This window comes from Phocoena phocoena, chromosome 5 (assembly GCF_963924675.1).
Source record: "Phocoena phocoena chromosome 5, mPhoPho1.1, whole genome shotgun sequence".
In the NCBI taxonomy this organism is placed as follows: Eukaryota; Metazoa; Chordata; class Mammalia; order Artiodactyla; family Phocoenidae; genus Phocoena; species Phocoena phocoena.
Genome location: NC_089223.1, coordinates 103,062,956 through 103,085,461, shown reverse-complemented (window position 1 = coordinate 103,085,461; position 22,506 = coordinate 103,062,956). Strand labels below are relative to the sequence as shown.

Here is a 22,506-nt window from a genome sequence, read left to right as displayed (position 1 = left end):
TTTCTTTTACTCTTGTTCTCTTCCCTTGTGGTTTGACGACTTTCTTTAGTGTTTTGCTTAGATTCTTTTCTTACTATCTTTTGTGTATCTAATATAGGTTTTTGTTTTGTGGGTACCATGATGCTCATATAATATTTATATATTTAACAGTATATTTTAAGTTGATAGCAAATTAAGTTTGAGTGCAATCTAAAACTCTACATTTCCCACCCACCCTCTGCTCCTGGCACACACATATTATGCTTCTTGATGTCACATTTTACATCTTTTTATTTTGTGTTTCTGTGATTATTATAGTTATATTTTTACTACTTTTGTCTTTCAATCTTCATACCAACTCTATAAGTGATTAATTAACTACCTTTACTATATAATTACCTTTACTAGTAAGATTTTTACTTTTGTATGCTTTCTTGTTACTAATTAATGCTCTTTCTTCTCAGGTTAAAGAAGTCCCTTTAACAATTCTTGTAAGGTTGCTTTAGTGGTGATGATCTCCTTTAGCTTTGGCTTGTCTGGAAAACCCTTTATCTCTCCAATTCTAAACAATAACCTTGCTGGGTAGAGTATTCTTGATTGGAAGTTTTTGCCTCTCAGCATTTTAAATATATCATGGCACTCCTTCTGGCCTGCAAAGTTTCTGCTGAAAAATCTGCTTATTGTCTTTTGGGGGTTCCCTTGTAGTTAACAAGTTGTTTTTTAATCTTGTTGCTCTAAGATTCTCTCTTTAACTTTTGACTTTTAAATCTTAATGTATCTTGGTGTGGATCTTTTTGGGGAACTCTCTGGGCTTTCTGGATCTGGATGTCTGTTTCCTTCCCCTGGTTAGGAAAGTTTCAGCCATTACTTCTTTAAATATGTTTCCTGCCCCTCTCTCTCTTCTCCTTCTGGGACCCCTGGCATTGCGAACGTTATTTCATGTGATATTGTCCCATAGGTCCCTTAAGCTATCCTTTTAAAAATTCTGTTTTCCTTTTGCTGTTCTGCTTGGGTGCCCTGTCTTCTAGACCACTGATTTTTTTCTTCTGCTTCACCTAGTCTACTGTTAAACCCCCTAGTGTATTTTTCAGTTCAGTTATTGTATACTTTGGCTCTGTGACTTCTGTTTGGTACTTATATTTTCTATCTCTTTGCTGAAGTTCTCACTCTGTTCATCCATTCTTCTCCCGAGTTTGATGAGCATTCTATGACCATTTGAACTCTTTAATCAGGTAAATTACTTATCTCCTTTTCATTAAGGCTTTTTTCCTGACATTTTATCTTGTTCTTTTGTTTGAACATATTGCTCTGTTTCCTCATTTTGATTGACTGTGTTTGTTTCTATGTATTAGGCAAAACAGCTACCTCTCCCAGTCTTGAAGAAGTGGCCTTGTAAAAGATGAACTTTATCTTTCAACCTTGCCCTAGCTCATGGTTGTCTCTCAAACCTTTGTGATTATCTAAGCAGCCTAATTTATTCTTTCTCATTCTTTTCTTTTTTAAAAAATTTATTTATTTATTTATTTTTGGCTGTGTTGGGTCTTCGTTGCTGCACGCAGGCTTTCTCTAGTTGCAGTGAGCAGGGGCTACTCTTCGTTGCGGTGAGTGGGCTTCTCATTGCGGTGGCTTCTCTTGTTGTGGAGCATGGGCTCTAGGCGTGTGGGCTTCAGTAGTTGTGGCTCACGGGCTTAGTTGCTCCGCAGCAGCCTAGTTTATTCTTGATGGGTCCCACTTGTTGAGGGTATGCCAAGAGTGTTAGTCATGAAGGAGCTGTTCACCAGTTTTTAGGTCTTTTTCAGAGGGATCTATTTCATACGTAGCTATAGATTCAGTGTGTCCATGGGAGGAGGTGAGAACAGGATCTTCCTACGCAGTCATCTGGGACTGCCCCCGTGGTAAGACATTTTTAAATGCACGGGTGAGCAAATGCTTTTCTCCAAATGTCCACAAAGTAAATATTTTGGGGTTTGCAGGCCATACTATCTCTTTTGCAACTACTGAACTCTGCTGTTACAGCATGAAGGCAGCCACAGGTGATGTGTAAAAGAATAGGTATGGCCAGATTGGCCCAAGGGCCATAGTTTATGATCCTTGTTTTAAGGTTTGTTAAACACTCTTCTGTGCCAGGCTAATATATATATTATCTCAAATGATCATCACAGAGGGAGGTTGGTACAATATTCCCCATTTTACAGATGAGGAACTCTCAGTTGAGAAATCTGGACAACTGGCCTCATGTCACAAGGGACATCCATGAGGGACAGACCCAGAACTCTTCACCAACCTTCATTATGCTTGCCAATGCTAATAAGCTCTAAAAAGACAAAAACTGTCTTGACTTTCCATCCACTGAAGTCTGAGGCTATGTACAGTAACATTCTTTTCTCAAGATGTTAATCTCAAATCTATTTTCTTTTTGACCACAAACTGAATCAGTAACATTTACATTCCTTTGAATTGTAAAAACTTTTTAATTTGGAATAATTATGGACTTAGAGGAAGATGAAAAACAGTACAGAGTTCTGTGTGCTTTGTCCCCAGGGGTGACATCTTACATCACTGTGGTACAATATCAAACCTGAAAATGGACATAGGTCCAATACAGTTAACTACAGACCTTACTCAGTTTTCACCCATTTTTACATGCACTCATTTGTGCGTATATGTGTGCATGTGGATCTATGCAATTTTCCCCCATGTATTGCCACAATCAAGATAGAGAATTTTCCAGCACCAGGAGAAATCCGCTAGTCCTAGTGCTCCTCTGATATTAGCCACCCCCCTCCCACATCCCCTGATCTATTTTCTTTTCCGCCATTCTGCTTTTAAAGGTTACAACTCCACTTCCTAGACAAGCCCAGCACCAGTGTCTTCCTCCTCAAGGGCCACTAGAGAGCTCTAAGCTTCTTGGCTGCATGGCGGTCACATCTGGTCTGAGTCACTTCTGAATCCTGACCTGTGATAGTGGATCTCTACCAGAGAAATGAAATTTGAAGTCTTTGTGTAACATGGTTCCCTCCTGTTCCCCATGTTTCTCTAGGTCTTACACACAATGAAGACATGCCCTGCAGTGAATGGAAGGCCATGCTTAGAAAGCAGCTCTCCCAGGGTGGCGACGGTGTCAACCAGACACATTTCCATTGAGCACCTACTATGTGTAGGGCACTGTTCTGGGCTCCGAGGATACACAGACCTTGGACTCAGACAAACCTCATTTGGGTTCTGACTCTGCAGTTTACCAGCTGTGTGATCGTGGGCAACTGACTAGACCTCTCTGAGACTCAGGTTCCTCATGAGTGGAACAGCACTGAGGTTTCAATGAGATCAGACATTTAAAGTGTTTAGCCTAGCAGAGTTTCAGTGTTTCATAAATGATGCTGTGATGACACAGATCACACAGCCCAACAGAGCCCAGAACTTTGCCTACAGAGAACTTTCAAAGTGGGACTTCACTTCTAGTAATTCCACGGAGTAAAAGCTGGAAGTATATTATTTTCACACCTTTCCTAAAGTGGCCCAGAGAGGGGAAGTGACTTACAAAAGTCACACAGCTCTTAAGTGTCAAAGGGTGGATTAGAACCCAAGTTTCTAATTCCTAATCTGGTGCTCCTGGAACTTTCCCAGGTTCCAGCTTAAGTATCTCCCTCCAGGGAAGCCTGACCACCTCCCTGAAGCCTACACGCCCTCAGGTCCTCTCTTACATGCCCTCATGGTACTCCATCATTCGCTTTGTCATACTTTTTGCCTCTGTGCATTTTGTGCAGTCCATTGAGTGCCATCTCTCTCCTGGACAGTGGGCTCCATAAAGGCAGGGGCTGTCCCCAGTATTGTGTCCAGAAGGGCGGGGAGGCTGCCCACAGATGAGTGACAGTGAATGCTCTCTTCATGACAGTAGGCTGCTTCCCTGTGGGCATTTGCTGGCTGCTCCAGGGGCGAGGGGCCAGGACCACGTCACTCACCAGCTGGATGGGGCTCTGAGCACAGAAACAATCACCTTCCAGGGAGCACAGCCTTTGAGAAAATCGCCAGGGCCACCTGCCCCCAAGCAGAACCAGGTGTGGCTAAGTGAAAGCAGCCTGCAGCTACCAGGTGGGCTCGTGCCTCATGTCCATGAACCTCCGCACAGAGGTCTGTGGGGCTGTAGGAACAGGCTCGATTTCTGGAATCCTAGGATGACTTATGGTTTCAAATACTGGCACCTGTTTACGAGGCCCGTTCTGCTCACACAGAGCAAAATTTCTTTCTGTTGCATCCTCAACTTAATATTCTTTTATTTCTCCTGTTTACAGTGAAGCACCTGTGGGCCTATCTTTGTCTCTCTGTCACTCTCTCCATCTACCCCTCCCTTTCTCTTCCCAACAGGCCTTCTCTCTCCTCCGTTCTCTCTGTAGGTCTCCTCCCTCATTCAGTAATTCAGAGGATGTGTCTCATGGAGAAATAATTCTGTTTTTAAATTCTTTTCATTTTCATTATTTATCTTTGGCTGCGTTGGCTCTTCGTTGCTGCGCGCGTGCTTTCTCTAGTTGCAGCGAGCGGGGGCTACTCTTCGTTGCAGTGCGCAGGTTTCTCACTGCGGTGGCTTCCCTTGTTGCAGAGCATGGGCTCTAGGTGCACAGACTTCAGTAGTTGTGGCACACAGGCTCAGTAGTTGTGGCTCACGGGCTCTAGAGAGCAGGCTCAGTAGTTGTGGTGCATGCGCTTAGTTGCTCCGCAGCATGTGGGATCTTCCTGGACCAGGGCTTGAACCCCTGTCTCCTGCATTGGCAGGTGGATTCTTAACCACTGCGCCAGGGAAGCCCGAAATAATTCTTTTTTTTTTTTAACCCCAGTGGCCTTGCTGCCTGGCTAACCCATGAAGGTTCTGTAGCTACAGTGGGACTCATCCCTCTGATTTTCTGTAACCTGGATCCAGTATGGATCCATGTGCATCTGGCAGAGACCAATCTTGCTTCCTCCATGGCTCTGATTTCTCCTTCCTTCACTCGGAGAATGCACACCCATGAGCAGGTACTCAACTTCCCACCTCAGCCCCAACTTAGAACTTTATGACTTAGGGCCAGTCTCCACTCTGTGCCTCAGTTTCCCCATCTGTAAAGGGGACATAAGGATGGCACCCACCTCACCAGGTTGTGTGAGCATTAAAATAACCACCTGTGTAACACCCCCAGGACCTAGTATATAGTGAGCACTCATAAATCTTATGATCACTATTATCATTCCGCTAAAAATCCTGTTCTCTTTGGTCTCCATCAGGAGGTGTGCGCAGAGAGTAGGTACACAGCTTTCTGCTTTTAACCCCAATGGCACTGGGTAAAGTAAATCCTGCTACCCGTCTGCAGGCACGAATTGCTTTTCCATTTTGTGGTCGGACGCCTAACCCTGCTCTGCCTTCCCCTTGTGGCGGCTCCGCTGTCACCGACACCCGTTTCCCAAGGGTCTCCGGGACTCCATGCACACGGAGAGCCTGTCTCCCGGGTCCCGAGTGCTCTACCTACCATGTGCTTCTCCTGCCTCAGCGCCGTGTCCAGATGCAGCAGGTCTTTCAAGTGAAGGTTGTAGATACACAAGTCGAGGTCCACGCTGAAAAGTCCAAAGAGAAACAGAAGAGACTTTCAGAGTATTTGATGTGGGGGGTAAGGTTACCGAGTTATCAGTACATCCTTGCAGGATAAGCCACGGTGCATCCTGACTCCAGATTTTAAATTCTGCGGCATGCAGAGATCGCTCACAGCCACCCCAGGTGCACAAGGAGCAATCCAAGTAGCCATCTGAAACCCACCTGCGACTAGAAGGAAACGGCTGTCCGAGACATCAAAGACAGGACACAGGAAGAGACGGAAGGTGAGAGATGAAAAAGAGCATGCCCCCCAGAACCCCCCCCGGCATTTTCCTGTCTAGTGTCACGTGTCATCCTTCCTTTCTGCCATCGTGTACACATTCTCACAGCCATTTACAGATGAGGAAACTGACTCAGGAAGTCAAGGGTCAGAGAAATCAAGTAGTGGTCACGTGGTCACGGGGGCAGATAACTGACAGTGTGAAGATAAAGGCCTTTGACCTTTTCTCTGACATAGGCAAATGCATTTTAAATGATTACACTCCCCCCTGAACTGTTCAAGTCCTCTTTGTCCGAATGGGAAGAAACACCCCTTCCCAGCCAGGCAGGGGAACCAAGAAAGCTGCAATTAAACGAAGTCCCTCCTTCCCGGGTCCACCTTCAGAGTCAACACCAAGCTCAGGGTTCTGAGCCCACTCTTTGCACAGCCCTGAGCCAGGCCATGCCTGGTTCAAATCACCCAGGGCTCCTTGGACTCACGGAAATTCAGATCTGAGAGAGGCCTGAGGACTGACGTGCAAACCTGCTGACTAGTTTTTTGAGCACCTACTGGGTGCTAAGCTTTACTCTGGGCTGGACAGTTTGGTGATTTAGAGCATGGGCTGCAAGATAAGGTGGTGGGGTCACACCAGGCTCCAACACTCACCTGCTGCGTGACCTTGGGCAAGTCACTCTGCCTCTCTGTGTCTCATTTTATTCTTTGAAAATGAGGGCAATATTAGCACCTACTACACAACCGTAACAACATAGGGCTGTTAAGAGGAATTAATTCATTGACTGATTAATACTTGCTCATCACTGTGCCTGTCCCAGGCTCCCACTGGGTGGTCGTGCACAGCTGTGAATAAGACAGACCTTCTCCTCGTGCTCAAAAGAGAATTAATCCCTGCAAAGTGCTTAATATTTTGTACACAGAAGACACTTAACCAGTGCTAGCTGCTGCTATGCAGTGCATGGGGCAGGTCAGTGATTAAAGGAGGTCCCCTCTGTCTCTCCCCAGGGCTCAGGCCTGGCTCCCTGACCCCCACGCTGGCCAACAGCACACATTCAGCTCCAACTCTGACACTGGGTCGCTGTGTGTCCGTGGCTGAGTCCTTAACCTCTCTGGGCCTCCACTTCCTCCACTGAGCATGACACAGCCTATCAGTCTGCATCCTCCATCCCACCCCCTCCTCACCTCTCGCAGGTCAGTGCCTCGGGGAAGCTGCTCGCCCCCAGGAAGGTGCGACCGAGGAACCTGTCGTCACTGGCGGCCGAGTGGACGCTGGACGAGGAGCTGCAGTCGTCCTTCTCAGCCTGGCTCAGGCTCCCCAGGCTGCTGGAAGGCGATGCCTCCACGGGCTGGTTCGGCAAGACTGCCTGCTTTAAGGTTTCGTGCAGAGATGGGTTGGAGGAACCGTCGGCCAGAGGCTGGGGGGCAGGAGAGAAAGTGTACTCTCAATCCACATGACCCATCATGAGTGTTTCCGTAATTCCGCCAGTGACACACGCGGTGGCTCCCAGGAAGGCCAAACCGGGACAGGCAGGGAGGGTATGAGTGGACACCGTGGAGCTTCTGCCCCAGGGGCAAGGCCACGGCCCTAGGGGCCTTCGTCACAGCTCTTGTCACATCACTTGTCCCCAAAGGCCAGCCCCTCTGCACCAGGCTCCTCCCCTCCAGCTATTAGTCTGGGTCTGTTCCCCGATGGCCCACCTGTACCCACCCTCGGCCGCAAGCTCTGACCTCCCCAGCAGCCCGCCTGCCCTGCCCCACCTCTCTGGCTGCTGACCCAGACCCCAGGCCCGCTCTGTCCACTGACCTGCCCTCGGATAGACTCAAAGCCCCTTAACGAGGAACTCAAGCCCCTTGCACTGCCATGACCACATGAGGTCATAGCCTAGTGCCTGGCACAGCCAGAGAGCTCAGCAAATGTCAGCCATCCCTATGTCCAGCTTCGTCTCCTGCTGCCCCCAGAGGTGCATGCCCAGGTAGCACTGAGCTGGTGGCCAGCTCCAACCCTCACTATCATTTCATGCTTCTGAGCCTTTCCAGACTCTTGTCCCCCTGCCTGAAACACCCCTAACTCACTGTCTGCTGGGCTGAAGCATCCCTCCCTCCAGACACAGACCCCTGAATCTTCCTACCCTGATCCCCGGGCCTGGCCCACACCGGGTTCCACAGAACCCTGGTCATTTCTGTCCTGCCTGCTATCACACGCCATCCTGCAATGTCCGCCAGGCTGGGAGGGCCTCCAGGGTGAGGACAGTGCTCTCCTGACCACTGGATAATCACCAGTGCCCACCACAGAGCCTGCCTAGCACGGGTGCTGATGACGAATGAATGCCCCAGGTCTGGGAGTTTTGCACCTTCACGCACCGACCAGATGGTGAAGGAAGTGGTTCCCAATGTGTGTTCCGGGGAGCAGTCCCATGAACTATAATCAGTTACTGCTCACGGTGAGGGTCCCACAGAAAAATTAGTTTGGGAAAGTCTGCGTGAACAAGGTAGAATCATTTCTTTGGTACAGGAATTCTCAGAGCCTTCGATAGGCTCTGGCTGTCCTCAAAAGCAAATAATAATTTAAAACACTGAACACGTACTGAGTGCACAGACATCACACACTGTTCTAAGCCCTATGCCTAATTCCCTGTCTCACCCTCAAGACAACTGGGTGAGGCAGGAGGGCCCTTTACCCCCATTTTATTGATGAAGAAACTGAGGTCCTGAGAAGTCAGGAAATGGCCAAGAGTAAACGGCTGAGATAGGAGCTGGGTTTGAGTCTGTCCTCTTTATCTCCAGGGGAGTAGGCAGCACTTTCCTCAACTCACTTGACCAGGGAACTATTCTTTTCGTGGAGCATCACATAGGCCGAGGGCTCCTTGAAACATCAAGGAATACGCTGCTCTCTGCAAAACTCCCAGCCACAGGTGTGAACTCCTGGCTCCGGGTATAAGACCTGAGGGTTCGACTCTTGCCCTGCCACTTCCTGCAGTATGACCTTGAGCAGATCATTAACCTCTCCTGGCCTGAGTTTCCTTATGCATAAAGTGGAGAGAACAATATTATTTACCTTCTAGGAATGTTGCAAGGAATACTGAAATGTGTAATGTATGACAAATGCTTAGCACTGAGCCAGCCCCGCAGTAAATGTTCAGCGTCAGCTGCTGGCATTAGTCCCAGGGTCTGTAAGGATTAATGTTAGTAACTTGTTAGTATTTGTACTAGCGTTAAAAGGTCAGGGCGGATGCTGCCCTACTGTGCCGTCACCTGGTGTCCCTGTGGATACCTTGCTACATATACCATGGGCATACCCTGTCCCTGACAGCACTGTCATAAAATGGATTAACCCTAAAGTTATGCTCCATTACAAAGCCACAAAATTATCTCTATTAAAATGACTTGCCATAAAATCCTCAAATAGGACCCCAAATTGCACATTTAATCCCCCTTCTCCTACCCCAATCTCTAGCACATTACTGGTTAATTGCATTTCTAAGACGGAGCTCAGGACTCTCACCCGGAACTTCTGATTGATGGGATAGACGACTTTTGCCTTCAGTGCAAACGCTGTGATATTGCCATTGAAAGATGGCTCACATTCCTGGGAAGGGAGAAAAAAAATAAATGGCATGGGGGCTTTCAGTAAAATGAAGGACAAACCACCAAGAGTTTCCAAAATGCCACATCCCATTTGTAACAGTGGCCTCGGGAAGGGCCCATAATAAGCACATTTAGTGCTCACTTGCTAGAAGGATGGATGGATGGATGGAAGGCTGGATGGATGGATGGATGGATGGATGGATGGATGGATGGATGGAAGGTTGGATGGATGGATGGAAGGATGGATGGATGGATGGATGGATGGAAGGTTGGATGGATGGATGGAAGGATGGATGGATGGACGGATGGATGGAAGGTTGGATGGATGGATGGAAGGATGGATGGATGGATGGATGGATGGATGGAAGGCTGGATGGATGGATGGAAGGATGGATGGATGGATGGATGGATGGATGGATGGAAGGCTGGATGGATGGATGGAAGGATGGATGGATGGACGGATGGATGAATGGATGGATAGATAGACATATGAATGGATGGACAGATGGACAGATGAATGGGCAGGTGGATGGATGGATAGATGGGTGTAGGGATGGGTGTGGGAGGGGTAGATGTACAGATGGTGGGTGGGCAAATGGACCAATGTTAAACAGCACATTATTCATTTAATTCCAAGCGTTCAGCTTTGGAAGAAGTAAGGATTTAAATAACCTGACAACACCAAAAGTTTTCCTAAAACTTGTGAACCACTTTTTGGTGGAACAAGGAACCATATATTTTTAGCATTGCCAGGCGTATAAGCACTTACGTGTGGCAATATGCATGCAAGGCTTTTGATTAGACCCTTAAATGAAAAGTAGTGGTGGGGACTTCCCTGGTGGTGCAGTGGTTGAGAGTCCGCCTGCCGGTGCAGGGGACATGGGTTCGTGCCCCGGTCCAGGAGGATCCCACATGCCGCGGAGCGGCTGGGCCCGTGAGCCATGGCCGCTGGGCCTGCGCGTCCGGAGCCTGTGCTCCGCAACGGGAGAGGCCACAACAGTGAGAGGCCCGCGTACCGCAAAAAAAAAAAAAAAAAAAATAGTGGTTGGACAGGTCTTTTCACTTTTCTGAGCCTCAGTGTTCCTAGGCAGTAAGCAGGTAGCGCATCTGCCCCCAAGGACGGTGTGGATAAAGCTCCCAGCAGAGCTGCTGGAACACAGCAGAAGTGAGGCGATGGACAGCTATAAGTCACGGTAGTAAAGAGCCACCAACAAACACTGCTCAGGGATCATCTCCCCAACCGCAGCTGGATGGACTGATTCGTGCCAGCTCCACACGATATAGAAAGGCCCCACATCCTTTCCGTATCGCTCTCCTGTCAGGGTCGCCCCTGCACTTTGCACGGTCGGTGCTGAATAAATGCTTGGCCACAACCAGCGGGTGAATGAAGTTGAGCGGGCAGCAGTTCAGGAACCCGGCACTCCAGGCCGGGAGGAATCTCTACTCAGCAATTCTGAACTGGCTGGCAGGTGAAAACTGCATCCACATCGATTCCAATGCTTTGCAACTAAATCTTAAAAAAAAGAACTCCATAACAAATGACTGATTTCTGATTGCTGAGTTCTCCTTGGAATTACGTATCCTATCACGAGGAAAGCAGAAGAATTTATGGCTTCCTCACATTGTGTGACGTTGAAACAGCACCTGACAGAGCCCGTGACGTGGCCCGTATACATCTCCTGAGAGGGTGTCGCCGTGTGCCCTTCTGAGCAGGGCAGGGGGGAAGCTCTGGGGCAAGGGCCCCAGTTCTTGTCATGTCTATCTCTCTCTTCGGACTCGCAAAAACAGATTTAGATGACAAGAATGGGGAAAGACCACCAACATGTGGTCCTTAAACTTAAGGACCATTCATATGTCCATCTATCCATCCTTAAACTTCCAAGGACCCTGCCATTTCCCAGATGGGGAAGATGACACAGAGAGACTGAGCTGTGCACCCAAGGTGACACAGCTATTAAATGTCAGAATCAGGATTTGAATCAAATTCCCTGGCTCCAGAGTCCCTCCTCTTCAGCTGACACCATCCATCTTCTTCGACATGACACAAATGAGAACAAGAGGAAGAGTCATGCTCCACCACGCCCCAGGGACACAAGCTGGATCCTGAGATACTTGTCGCTCCCGTATCTGCCACATCCAATCGACCACAAATCCCACCAACTTAACCTCCTAAACATCTCTCAAATCCACAGCTCTGGCCCAAGCCACCATTATATTTACCCCAAGGGGCAGCAACAGCCTCTTCCCTGGCTCCCCATCCATGTATTGAGGGCCTACTATGTGCTGGCACTTGACGCGTGTTTGCTCATTTCCTTATCACACGACAGTCAGCTTGGGGAGGTTGGTGCTATCATAATCAGGCTCATTTTATGGAAAGGCAAAAGGAAGGCTCCGAGGTGGACACTTTCCAACCCATTCTCCCCCCGTGGCCATCAAAAAACATACAATTCCCATCACTTCCTGGCTTAAAACCCTTCCTGGCTTTCCTTGGATCCGAGGGAGCAGGGCAAGGTCCATCCCCAGCTGCCAGCAGCCAGTCCCACTCTCTTAGCTGGGGAACTGGTACAACAGCAAAGCGTGGCAGTAAGACCAAAAAGGCTGACTTCAGAACGGGTGACATAATCTGTGGGGCCCCGCGCAAAATGAAAACAGCGGCAGGGCGGGTGGGTCTTAGTCAAAATGATTAAGAATTTCACGACAGCAGAGTCCAGAAACTGGCGGGGGGTGGGGGGAGAAGGGGGCGTGGTGACTGGGCACGGGGTCTGTGTGACCATAGGGCATGTCCACCTATGAAGCCGGCCCTGGCTGATGGTCCAGTGGAAACACACTTCTTCAAGGAACGGTGCACAAGCAGAAAGAGCACTGCGCTTTTTTTTTTTTTTTTTGCGATACGCGGGCCTCTCACTGTTGTGGCCTCTCCCGTTGCAGAGCACAGGCTCCGGACGCGCAGGCTCAGCGGCCATGGCTCACGGGCCCAGCCGCTCCGCGGCATGTGGGATCTTCCCGGACCGGGGCACGAACCCGCGTCCCCTGCATCGGCAGGCGGACTCTCAACCACTGCGCCACCAGGGAAGACCGCACTGTGCATTTTTAAACTCCTTCCAAACAGAGGTGAAAAGAAAGGACGGAATGAAAGGGGTAGAAAATGAGAGGAAGGCTTGGTCTCTGCCTTCCAGGAGTGCATCTTCTAAAGAGGAGACACCAAACAAACATTGCATTTCAGGGGAAAAATATAATACAGGAAGCAAAGAATATAGACACAAGGGTCCACCTGAGATGGACAGAAGCAGAACCTGGGAACCGGGAGCCTGGCTGTTTTTAGTTTTTCACGGCTCTTCTTATTAAGTTCAGAAGTCCTCCAAAGTCTGATCATCTCCCCAACCATAGCAACACAATTATTCAGAAAATTGGCTGTAGTGCAAATTTACAATGGAAAACTTCTTCAGCTAAAGCAGTGTGGTTATTCTGAAGATAGGCTAAAACATAATTGTAGGAAAAGAAAAGCCATTTCACTCTCTGACAAAAGGTGCTCTTTGCAGCAAATGCACAAATACCTCCAGAGGGGAGGTATGCACCCTCCCTCCTCCACAGCCAAAGGACAGGAGGAGGCTGGAGAGTAGCATGCCTCAGAGCCTTCTGGAATTTTGTTTGTTTGTGGCTAACATGAGTTATTTATCAAAATAGAGTTCATGCAAGGAGTGCCGTGGACCCCACATGCCTTGGTTTTCTGGGCATTGGAGGATGTCAGAGTTACAGCTCAACTTGCCCTGTCAAAATCAGCCCTGTCCTCATTCCTTGACAAGCTCAGCCTGCAGAGGGCAGGGGCATTTTGGCAAAGCCGGTCACTGGAACAGGCAGACCTTTAACTTAACTCTTGGCAATTATTAGCTTGATAATGGGCATCGGCGAGGCACAGCTAATGGTTAACAGGTAAAACATTACTAGGTGGAAGAAATGGCTTAGATAGACTTCTGGGGAGGTGGAGAGACTTGGCTCCCCGGCAAAGACTGACTCATTCTGTGGTGGGAGTGCTCACAGAGTTGATTCATGGGTGACCCTGTGGGGCCGCCACCACTACTGTCAACACAAAACTGAGAACCCTGAGGCCCAGAGAGGTTATTTCTCTTGCCCAACAGCACACAGGTGGCAGAGCTGGGCCTGGGTTCCAGGATCCTGGATCCCAAAGCCAACGTTGTTTGTATCGTATCTGAGGCTGCCCTCTCTGTGAGAAGGGTTTTTTTCAAATAGGTTTATTGAGATATAATTTATGCAGCTGAACCATGTAAATTGAATACTTTTTGGTATATCCACGGATATGTGCAACCATTATCACAGTCAGTTTTAGAACATTTTTATCATCTCAGTAGGAAACCTGTACCCTTTAGCTCTTACCCCTACCCCTTCCATCCCCGCCCCACCCTAAGCGACCACCAATCTACTTTTGGTATCTGTAAGTTTACCTGTTCTGGACATTTCGGATGAATGGAATCCTATAACATGTGGTCCTTTGTGACTGGCTTCTTTCAGTTAGCATACTATTTTCAAGTTTCATTCATGCTGTTTTTGTGGCTGAACAGTATTCCATTGTATGGAAGGACCACATTCTGTTCATTCATTCGTCAGCTGATGGACATTTGGGTTTCCACGTTTTGGCTATTGTGATTAGGGCTGTCAGGAACATTTGTGCACATGTTTTTGCGTGGACGTATGTTTTCATTGCTGTGAGCAGGGTTTTAATCCTATGGGGTGAGGGGAACAGAGGCATAGGGATAGATGAGGGAGAGAGAGAAACTAAGACAGGGAGACATCACAAAGCTACACTGTCACACTCTCACACACAGGCCCACAGAGATGCACATGGAGAGAGATACACAAAAACAGAGATGGACATGCAGCGAGATGCACTGATACACACATAGACACACACACATGGAAAGACAAGCACCTGGAAACAGAGAGGCTGGGAGTGTGAGCTCGAGACACACAGCACAGACAAGGAAGGGAGGACTCATCTCCGGGAACAGCCAGGCGCTCTCTCTTCCTCTCCAGCTCCCCACGTCTCAGCCCTGGGAGGGCAGCTGATTGCTCCACGGGGTCTGGCCCAGCGTGGGGAAGGGAAGCCCTGTCTCCAGAACCCTTGGGAAGTACAGACAGGGGGGTGACTCGAACACTGAATTTTCAGCTTAACTAGAAGCTTTTCCTATTCATTTCCAACTTTTTGGTGAAATTTGTTTTAGAATACACAACGCACTTTCCTTGATTGGTAAGCAGAAGCCGCAGAACATGACTGAGTGTCAGAGGCTGCGGGCTGTGGGGAAGCAGCCCTCCCGGGCAGGAGCTGAACACCCCCAGGCCTAAATCTCAGCTACGTGACTGAGGACAGTGACCTGGCTCCACGAGCCTCAGTTTCCCCATCTGGAAAATGGGCAAATAAACAAGGTCTACATCATGGCGTGCTGAGAGGATTGCATGACAGAATTCACACGAGTGTTTACGTGACTCAAAAATGACACGTGGAAATGCCTGGAATTCAGTAGAGGCTAAATAAGAAACTTGGTTCCAGTCTTCCCCCTTTTCCCAGCACCTCTCTCTCTCCACCTACCTACCTACCTAGATGTCTATATTCACCTTTGGGCAATTGAGGCTGGAGTCAAATGGGCAAATGACTGGAGTCTGGTCCTTTCTAGGGACCAGGAAGTGACTAGAAAGAACACATCTTTGGAAGAAACGCCCTCTCCATCCATGGAGCTTATGCAGGAAGTGATGCCCTATGGGCTGATTCAGGCTGGATGGAGCGGGGAGAGGAGCAACGAGGAAGGTACAGGGAGCACCCATCTTTTAACATCTCCATCAGAGGCCCAGAACTCCCACTCCTAGATATTTACTTAAAAGAAATAAAACAAAATGAAAACAAACAAACTTATACACAAACATTCACAGAAGCCTTGTTCAGAACAGCCAAGCACTGGAAAACAACCCACACTGTGACACATCCCCACAGCAGGCTGGGCAATTAAAAGGGACAAGTGCAACGACGACCGGGATCAGCAGGCACAGGAAAGCACGTGATTGTATTCATGTAAAATTCTAGAACAGCAAAACCAATCATGGCGATGGAAATCACAGCAGTGGCTGCCTATGAAAGGGGCACTAGAGAACTTCCCGGAGTAAAGGAACGTTCCCGATTGGGGTCTTGGTTACAGGGGTGTATACACTTGTCACTCATTAAACTGTAAGCTTAAAATCTGTGCATTTTTTCTATGTAAATTATACCTCAAAAAGAAGCCTACTGGGACATGAGATCTGCTGGGGCTCCTCTGGATGAAATCCAGGTAGGGCACAGGACACCCAGTGTGAGTCTCTTCCAAGGCACCCCAAACACCCAGCTTACGTTCAGAACCTCCTCATCCTTTGAAGTCAGTGCTTCTCTCTTCCTCCTCCTGGATGGGGAGCCAGTTTCCGACGGCGTCTGAACGTTAGGCTCCAAATTCTTGAGCAGACTCTGAGAGTCATCTTTCTAAAATCCAAAGGTGGGGTGGGGGGAACACATTGAAATTGGTCAGCCTAGTGCCCCTGTGACATTAGCCATCTACTCCCCACCCCCAGCCATCATGGCTGCTCATCTCTGCTCCGGGCCTGGCCCTCTGTGTGCAGTGTTTCCCTCCACCTGGAGTCAGGCCCACATCCTTCAAGACTGTCCAGGTGTCACCCTCCTGACAAGCCCCAAAGCCCCATCTCAGTGTGTCCTCAGGACCTGGAGGCAATACTTTGATCAAAGCTCATTCCAGGGCTTCCTTGGTGGTGCAGTGGTTAAGAATCCACCTGCCAATTCAGGGCACATGGGTTCGAGCCCCGGGCCAGGAAGATCTCACATGCCGCAGAGCAACTAAGCCCGTGTGCCACAACTACTATAGCCTGCACTCTAGAGCCCGCGAACCACAACTACTGAGCCCACCAGCCACAACTGCTGAGCCCGCATGCCACAACTACTGAAGCCCGTGCATTGCAATGAAGAGCAGTCCCTGCTCACTGCAACTAGAGAAAGCCCGCATGCAGCAACGAAGACCCAACGCAGCCAAAAATAAATCAGTTAATTAATTAATTAATTTTAAAAAAGCTCATTCCATCGTTTTTCTGAGTTGGTCCCCACTTCCCCAGCTCCTGTAGCCTATGAACTCCTTGGGGTGGGGTAACAGCTTAACATGGAGAATGACACATAAATATTAAAATTCCTGTTACTTCCTATAATGTGACTGGATAATTTTTAAGAAAATATCTTAGGTAACCTTAAACTATAGAATAGTTTCTGTTGTGAGCTACAGTTTACGCTCATTATTTGTGGATTCTGTATTTGTAAATTTGCCTACTTGGTACATTTATTTGTAATCCCCCAAACCGACACTTGGGGTGCATTTGCGGTCCTTCCTGGACACGAGCAGAAATGTGAAAAATGTGAATTGCCCGATGTGCAGTTTCCAAATGAGACTGAACAAGGCCACACTCTACTTTCTTGTCTGAGCTCATACTGCAAACAAGTGTCCTTTCCATGTTCTATTTAGTACCATTCTTTTTTAGCATGTTTGTTGGTGATTTTGTTGAAAATGACCCCTACGTGCTGTCTAGTGTTTCTAAGGACAAGAAGGCTGTGATGTGCCTTATGGAGAAAATGTATGTATTAGATTCCCTTTGTTCAGGCATGAGTTATAGTGCTGTTGGCTGTGAGTTCAAGGTTAATGAATCAACCATGTTAAATGAGGCATCTTTAAACAGAAACACAGAGAAACACACGTATTGATTGGTTAATGAAAATATTGTGACCAGGATCTTGTAGAGACAAAACCCTGCATCTCCCCTGGGAGCAATGCTTCAGTATTTGCTAATCCTACGTTTGCCCTGATTTTATAGAACATAATTATCTACTGTACTGAAAATCCTATTATACCAGAGACACTTACCAAGCCTCTCTTTGACCACTGGCTGCTCATGGATATAATCTTGAACCGAGGATATATCACCAGTTTGTCATTGAGCTAGTCACCAACTATTATAGAGCATCTACTCAGTGTCAAGCCTTAATCTAGTCACTGGGAATAGAGTAATGAACAAAACGAACAAAGCTGCTGCCTTCATGGAGTTTACATTCTAGTGACAGAAGAGAGACATAAGCAAACAAAGAAATAAATATATAGTGTGTCGGAGGTGTAAGTGCTATAGGGAAAGTCAATGGAGGATAGGGGAATGGAGAGTGATGGGAGGGGAAGGCCTCTTGGACAAGGTGACATTTGAAAAGAAACTGGATGGAAGTGAGAGAGCAAGCCATTCAGATATCACAGGGACAAGCATTTCAGGGTGAGGGCACAGCAAGTGCAAAGGCCCTGAGGCACAAGCATGCTCAGCATGTCCAGGGAAGCCCACGTGTCTGGAGCAGTTGGGGGTGGGGCAGGCAAGGTTAGATGAAGCCAGAGATTTGGGGGTTGTTTGTTTAGCAGCCATAGCTGACCAGCACAAGGCTTCTGCAGGGAAGGACCCGGTCCAATCACTGTACAGTAAAGACTCCAGGAGGAAAACCTCAGTCACCCAAGGAGGAGTATCAGATTTTTTGCTCCGCAATTAAAAATGGCCTGGAGGTCAAGGGTCACCAGCCATTTCAGGACAGATTCTAATATGAAAGACAAACCCCAAAACAAACAAAAGGAAAAAGCAGGCAGGAAATAGACACTGCATGGGGAAAAGAAAACTAAAACCAAACGATTATAATATCCTCAGAGAGATAAGAGAAGATTTTACAGTCACAAAATAAGAACAGGCTAGTAAAAACAGAATATTCTGAGGACAGAAAGAACTCTTGAAAATTAAGAATATGAAAAACTCAGTACAAGTAGAAAGTTGAGAAAAGTCTCCCAGAAAATAGCATAAAAAGACAAAGAGATCAAAAATAGGAGAGAAGGAAGATAATTAGAGGCCCAATTTAACCAAAAACTGATAGGAGTTCCTGAAAGAAGCAACAGAACATAGAGAAAGAAAAGAGTCATTAAAGAAACCAAGAAAATGAATTTCTAGATTGAAAGGGCCTTCTGAATGCACAGTACAATAAGTAGCATTCGATTTCCACCAAGACCCATCCTGGTGCATTTCACATACTGGGAGTAAAGAAAAGATCCTTTAAGATTCTATTGAGGAACAGAAGAAAAAAAAAGAGATACCATGCAAAATATCAAGGATCAGAATACAACCTGATTTCTCAACATCAACAATGGAAATTGAAAGACAAATGGAGAAAATGCCTTCAGAATTCTGGGGGAAAATTATTTCCAACCTGGAATTCTATAACTTAACTACTCTAACCAAATTAAGTATAAAGATAGAAAAAAGATATTTTCAGACATAGAAATTCTCAAAAGAACTTCCACCTATCCTTTTCTCAGAAAGCTACTGGAAGATGTGCTCCACCCAAATGAGGAAATTAGCCAATAAACACAGTGTAGGAGATCCTGAAAGAGGGTCCAACCCAGGAGAGAGGTGAAGAAGTTCCAGCATGATGGCCCCAAGAGGTCCCAATGGTGACAGCAAAAGCCTACAGCAGCTGTTTCTCGAACTCTAAGAACAAAGAGACCATGGGAGGGCTTGTTAAACACAGCTTGCTGGACCCACCTCCAGAGATTCTCATCGGTGAGTCTGGGGTGGGGCCCAAGAACTGGCATTTCTAACAAGCTCCCAGTCCACGCTGATGAGATTGCTCTGGTTCACTATGAGAACAGCAACGGTCTAGAGGCAACCGGCTCATATTGGAGAGTTCAGAAGCTTTCTGGGAGAGAAGTTTTCCTAGATGATAAAACTGATCAAATACCTAATGTATTCAAATGTCTTGAAAGAAAATGTAGACAAATGGGGGAAAGTTTACTGTTAAACAGATGATAAGTACACAGAATCTAAGCAAATGAAAAAAACGGGTAATTATTCATTTCAGGGAAAACAAAGTATTGTGCAAAAAAGGAAAGTAATCATAAGTACAGCGGATCCTTGGCTGACAGTGAATTATGTTTACAGAATTGTAATAGCGAAAACACCAAATACTGATTTCACCAAAATTACCCCATAACCACATAGGGAGGTGGTGATGGTGGATGGGGATGGTGAAATAGGAAGGAGGGGAGAAAAGTGAGTTAAATTACTGCGCACTTCCGCGGTGGGAAGTCAAGCAGCCATGTCAGCAGGTTATTTAGGAGTAAATGACCAAGATAGCCAGCTGAACAAGAGTCGAATATGATGGCTTCTGAAATGTGGGAAATGGTTGCAAATGAACATTTTAAATTATGTGAATGTGTGACTTTGATGCAAAAAAAAAGTTTTAATGATGAAATAAATAAAACTAATAAACAAAATAAAACAGAAACCACAAAGGGAAAGTGATGCAAGACAGAATTATGAGCTGGGTGACCTGGATCACAGGAGGAGAACAGAGTACCCGGGACCCAAGAGGGAGGAAGTGTCTGATCCAGCCTGAGGTTGGGAACACTTCCCTACATGGTTTTCTTTCTGGGTCCTGAAGGATGGGTGGGACAAGAGGCAAAGAACAGATGTGCAGAAGTGCAGTGACATCTGGAGATCAAGGGGATTCTGGGTGGCTGGATGCATGGGCGCCCATGTCCCAGGGAAGGTCAGTCGCCTTATATACCATGCAAGGAAACTGGACGTGATCTTGTTTAGGTAACCAGGAGCCACTGGAGGTTTTTAACCAGGATAGTCATATTGCTTCTATTTTAGAAATAGAAACTAGAGGCGGGAGACGGAGGAAAGGAGGACACTTAGAAAGGAGTGCTACAAAGGTCACATCCAAACCATCAGAAAATCCAATCAGCCCTACCCTTGAGCCAGAGCCCCCTCCGTAGCTACAAACCTGGTCTGAGCCACCACCACCCTCAACTGGACTAGTGCAGCTGTGACCGACCAGCTGTGGAAACCCGGACAGCTTGGTGAGTCTCTGTCAGCCTCAGCTTACTCAGCTGCGAAATGGGCTACTCTATGGTCTGAATGCTTGTGTCCCTTTCCCTCTCAGTTAATGTGTTGAAATTCTAACCCCCAAGGTGATGGTATTTGGAGGTGGGGCCTTTGGGAGGTGATTAGGTCATGAGGGTGGAGCCCCCCATGAATGGGATTAGTGCCCTGATAAAAGAGGCCCCAGTAGCTCCCCTGTCCCTTCTGCCATATGAGGACACAGCAAGAAGTCAGTCATCTGCAACCTGGAAGAGGACCTTAGCCAGAACCCAACCATACTGGCACCCTGATCTTGGACTCTCGGCCTCCAGAACTGTGAGAAATAAGTTTGTGTTGTTTATCAGCTACCCAGTTGATGGTATTTATGTTATAGCAGCCCAGACTAAAACAGATACCAACTGCCACCTTACCAGGTAGCGGATGACTAAACACTCTGACTTAGGGGTTCAGACAGACTGCAGTTGAAGTCCAGCCACTGTTTATTCATCATGTGACCCTGGACAGAGAACAACCTTGCAGAGCCTAGATGTCCTCACCTGGAAAGTGAGGTTGACAGTCCCCCCACTCAAAGGCTTGGAGTGAGAATATAGAAACAAATGCCCGCAAACTCCTGGCAAGGGGCCCGGCACCCAGGAAAGGCTCTGACGTGTTATTTCCCTCTTCACACAAGGAGCCAGTGTCTCTTAATCACCAGCGGGATGTGACAACCTCAAACTTACCTACAAGCATCTTGCACTATGTTAATTTTAACTTTTATCGCCCCTTTGCAGCGTGACACGGCCCTGAATTCCCCTGCCATGTGAGATGCTTACATCTGCTGGATGCATCCCCTTCTCATGTGGGCCAGGAATGGGGGAACAAAACCACACCACCTTATCTCAGATCCCACCAGATTTCATCCCTCAAAGAGGTCAAAGCTGCAGGAACCTAAAACTGATCATACCACCACTGATGGAATGCCTGCTGTATGCCCGATACCTTCACACAACATCCGATTCCATAACAATTGCCATATGAAGCATCCATTAATCCCTTTCAGGCAGCCACCTGTGACCAATCCCATCCACCTCCTATACAGTGGCTTTGGGGTTAGACACACACGCCTGTCATTTGGCAAGTTATTTTAACCTCTCTGTGCCTGTTTCCTCATCTGCAAAATGGGGACATTAATGGAAGAAGCTCACAAGCTGTTTTGCAGAGTCAATGAGATCATTTTCAGGTAGAAAGTGTAGCTCAACACCCAGCATACAGCAAGAATTCAATAAATGCTAGCATTTTCATTTCCCCATCACACAACTCATGATGGGGCTGTGTTATAATCAAGTGTTTACTTGTAATCTGTCCATCCAGAGGCTGTGAACCTCCAGAGGCAGGATCAGGGTTTATCCTGTACATTGATGTGGTGTCTAAGCCCCTAGGCCATGCTTGGCAGTAGAAGGTGCTCGGCAAACTTTTGCTGTGTGGTCGAATGTTGAATGCATGCTAATGTAGCAGCTGGGACTCAAGAGGAGCTAACTGGGTAATGCACACAGCGAGGAAGCAGAATGGACATCCAGGGGCGGGGAAATCCCCTGCCCTCCTTTCCACCACGCTGAGCTCCGCCCATAGGTCCAAACGCTTAGGGCTACAGATGAGGAGACTGAGGCCTGCAGGTCTTCATCAGCTAAGGTCACACTGCGTTGTCAGATGGAGCAGACACTTCGGGGCAACTCCAAGCCAGAGCCCTTCTGTCACTTGGCCGGCTCCCCCTGAAATCACTGTCTCCAGCCGCCTCCCGCAGCAGAAGGGGAATCCCCCAGGGCAAGACCTTTTGCGAGCGATGCCCAAGATCACGCTCAAATGGGCTCAGAGAAGGGGGATGGAAACCCGGACCACAGGGCCGAGGAAGACCGCGTCCCCGCGCCCCACACCCCGGTTGCCCGCTCGGCCGACCCACCTGGTGCGGCGGACGCGGGCGGGCGGCGCGGCAGCCGAGCCAGAGGCCGAGGCCGAGGCCGAGGCCGAGTGCGGTGCCCAGCAGCACGGCGGGGACCAGCAGCGCGGGCGCCGGCCGCACCGCGTCCCGGCCCAGCTGCAGCCGCGCGTCGCTCCTGCAGGTCGCCGCGCCACGGGCCAT

General features: G+C 48.0%; 1 protein-coding gene across 1 annotated transcript in view; it reads right to left on the bottom strand.

Annotated features, from left to right (window-relative positions):
* EVC (EvC ciliary complex subunit 1) overlaps positions 1-22,506 on the bottom strand; it is an 82,889-nt gene extending 60,383 nt beyond the window's left edge. Inside the window, exons 1-5 of the mRNA XM_065877265.1 lie at positions 22,327-22,506; positions 15,787-15,912; positions 9,313-9,396; positions 6,993-7,225; positions 5,475-5,559 (exon numbers count right to left, since the gene is read on the bottom strand). Coding sequence (XP_065733337.1) covers positions 5,475-5,559; positions 6,993-7,225; positions 9,313-9,396; positions 15,787-15,912; positions 22,327-22,506 — 708 coding nt within the window. The remainder of the gene's footprint in view (positions 1-5,474; positions 5,560-6,992; positions 7,226-9,312; positions 9,397-15,786; positions 15,913-22,326) is intronic.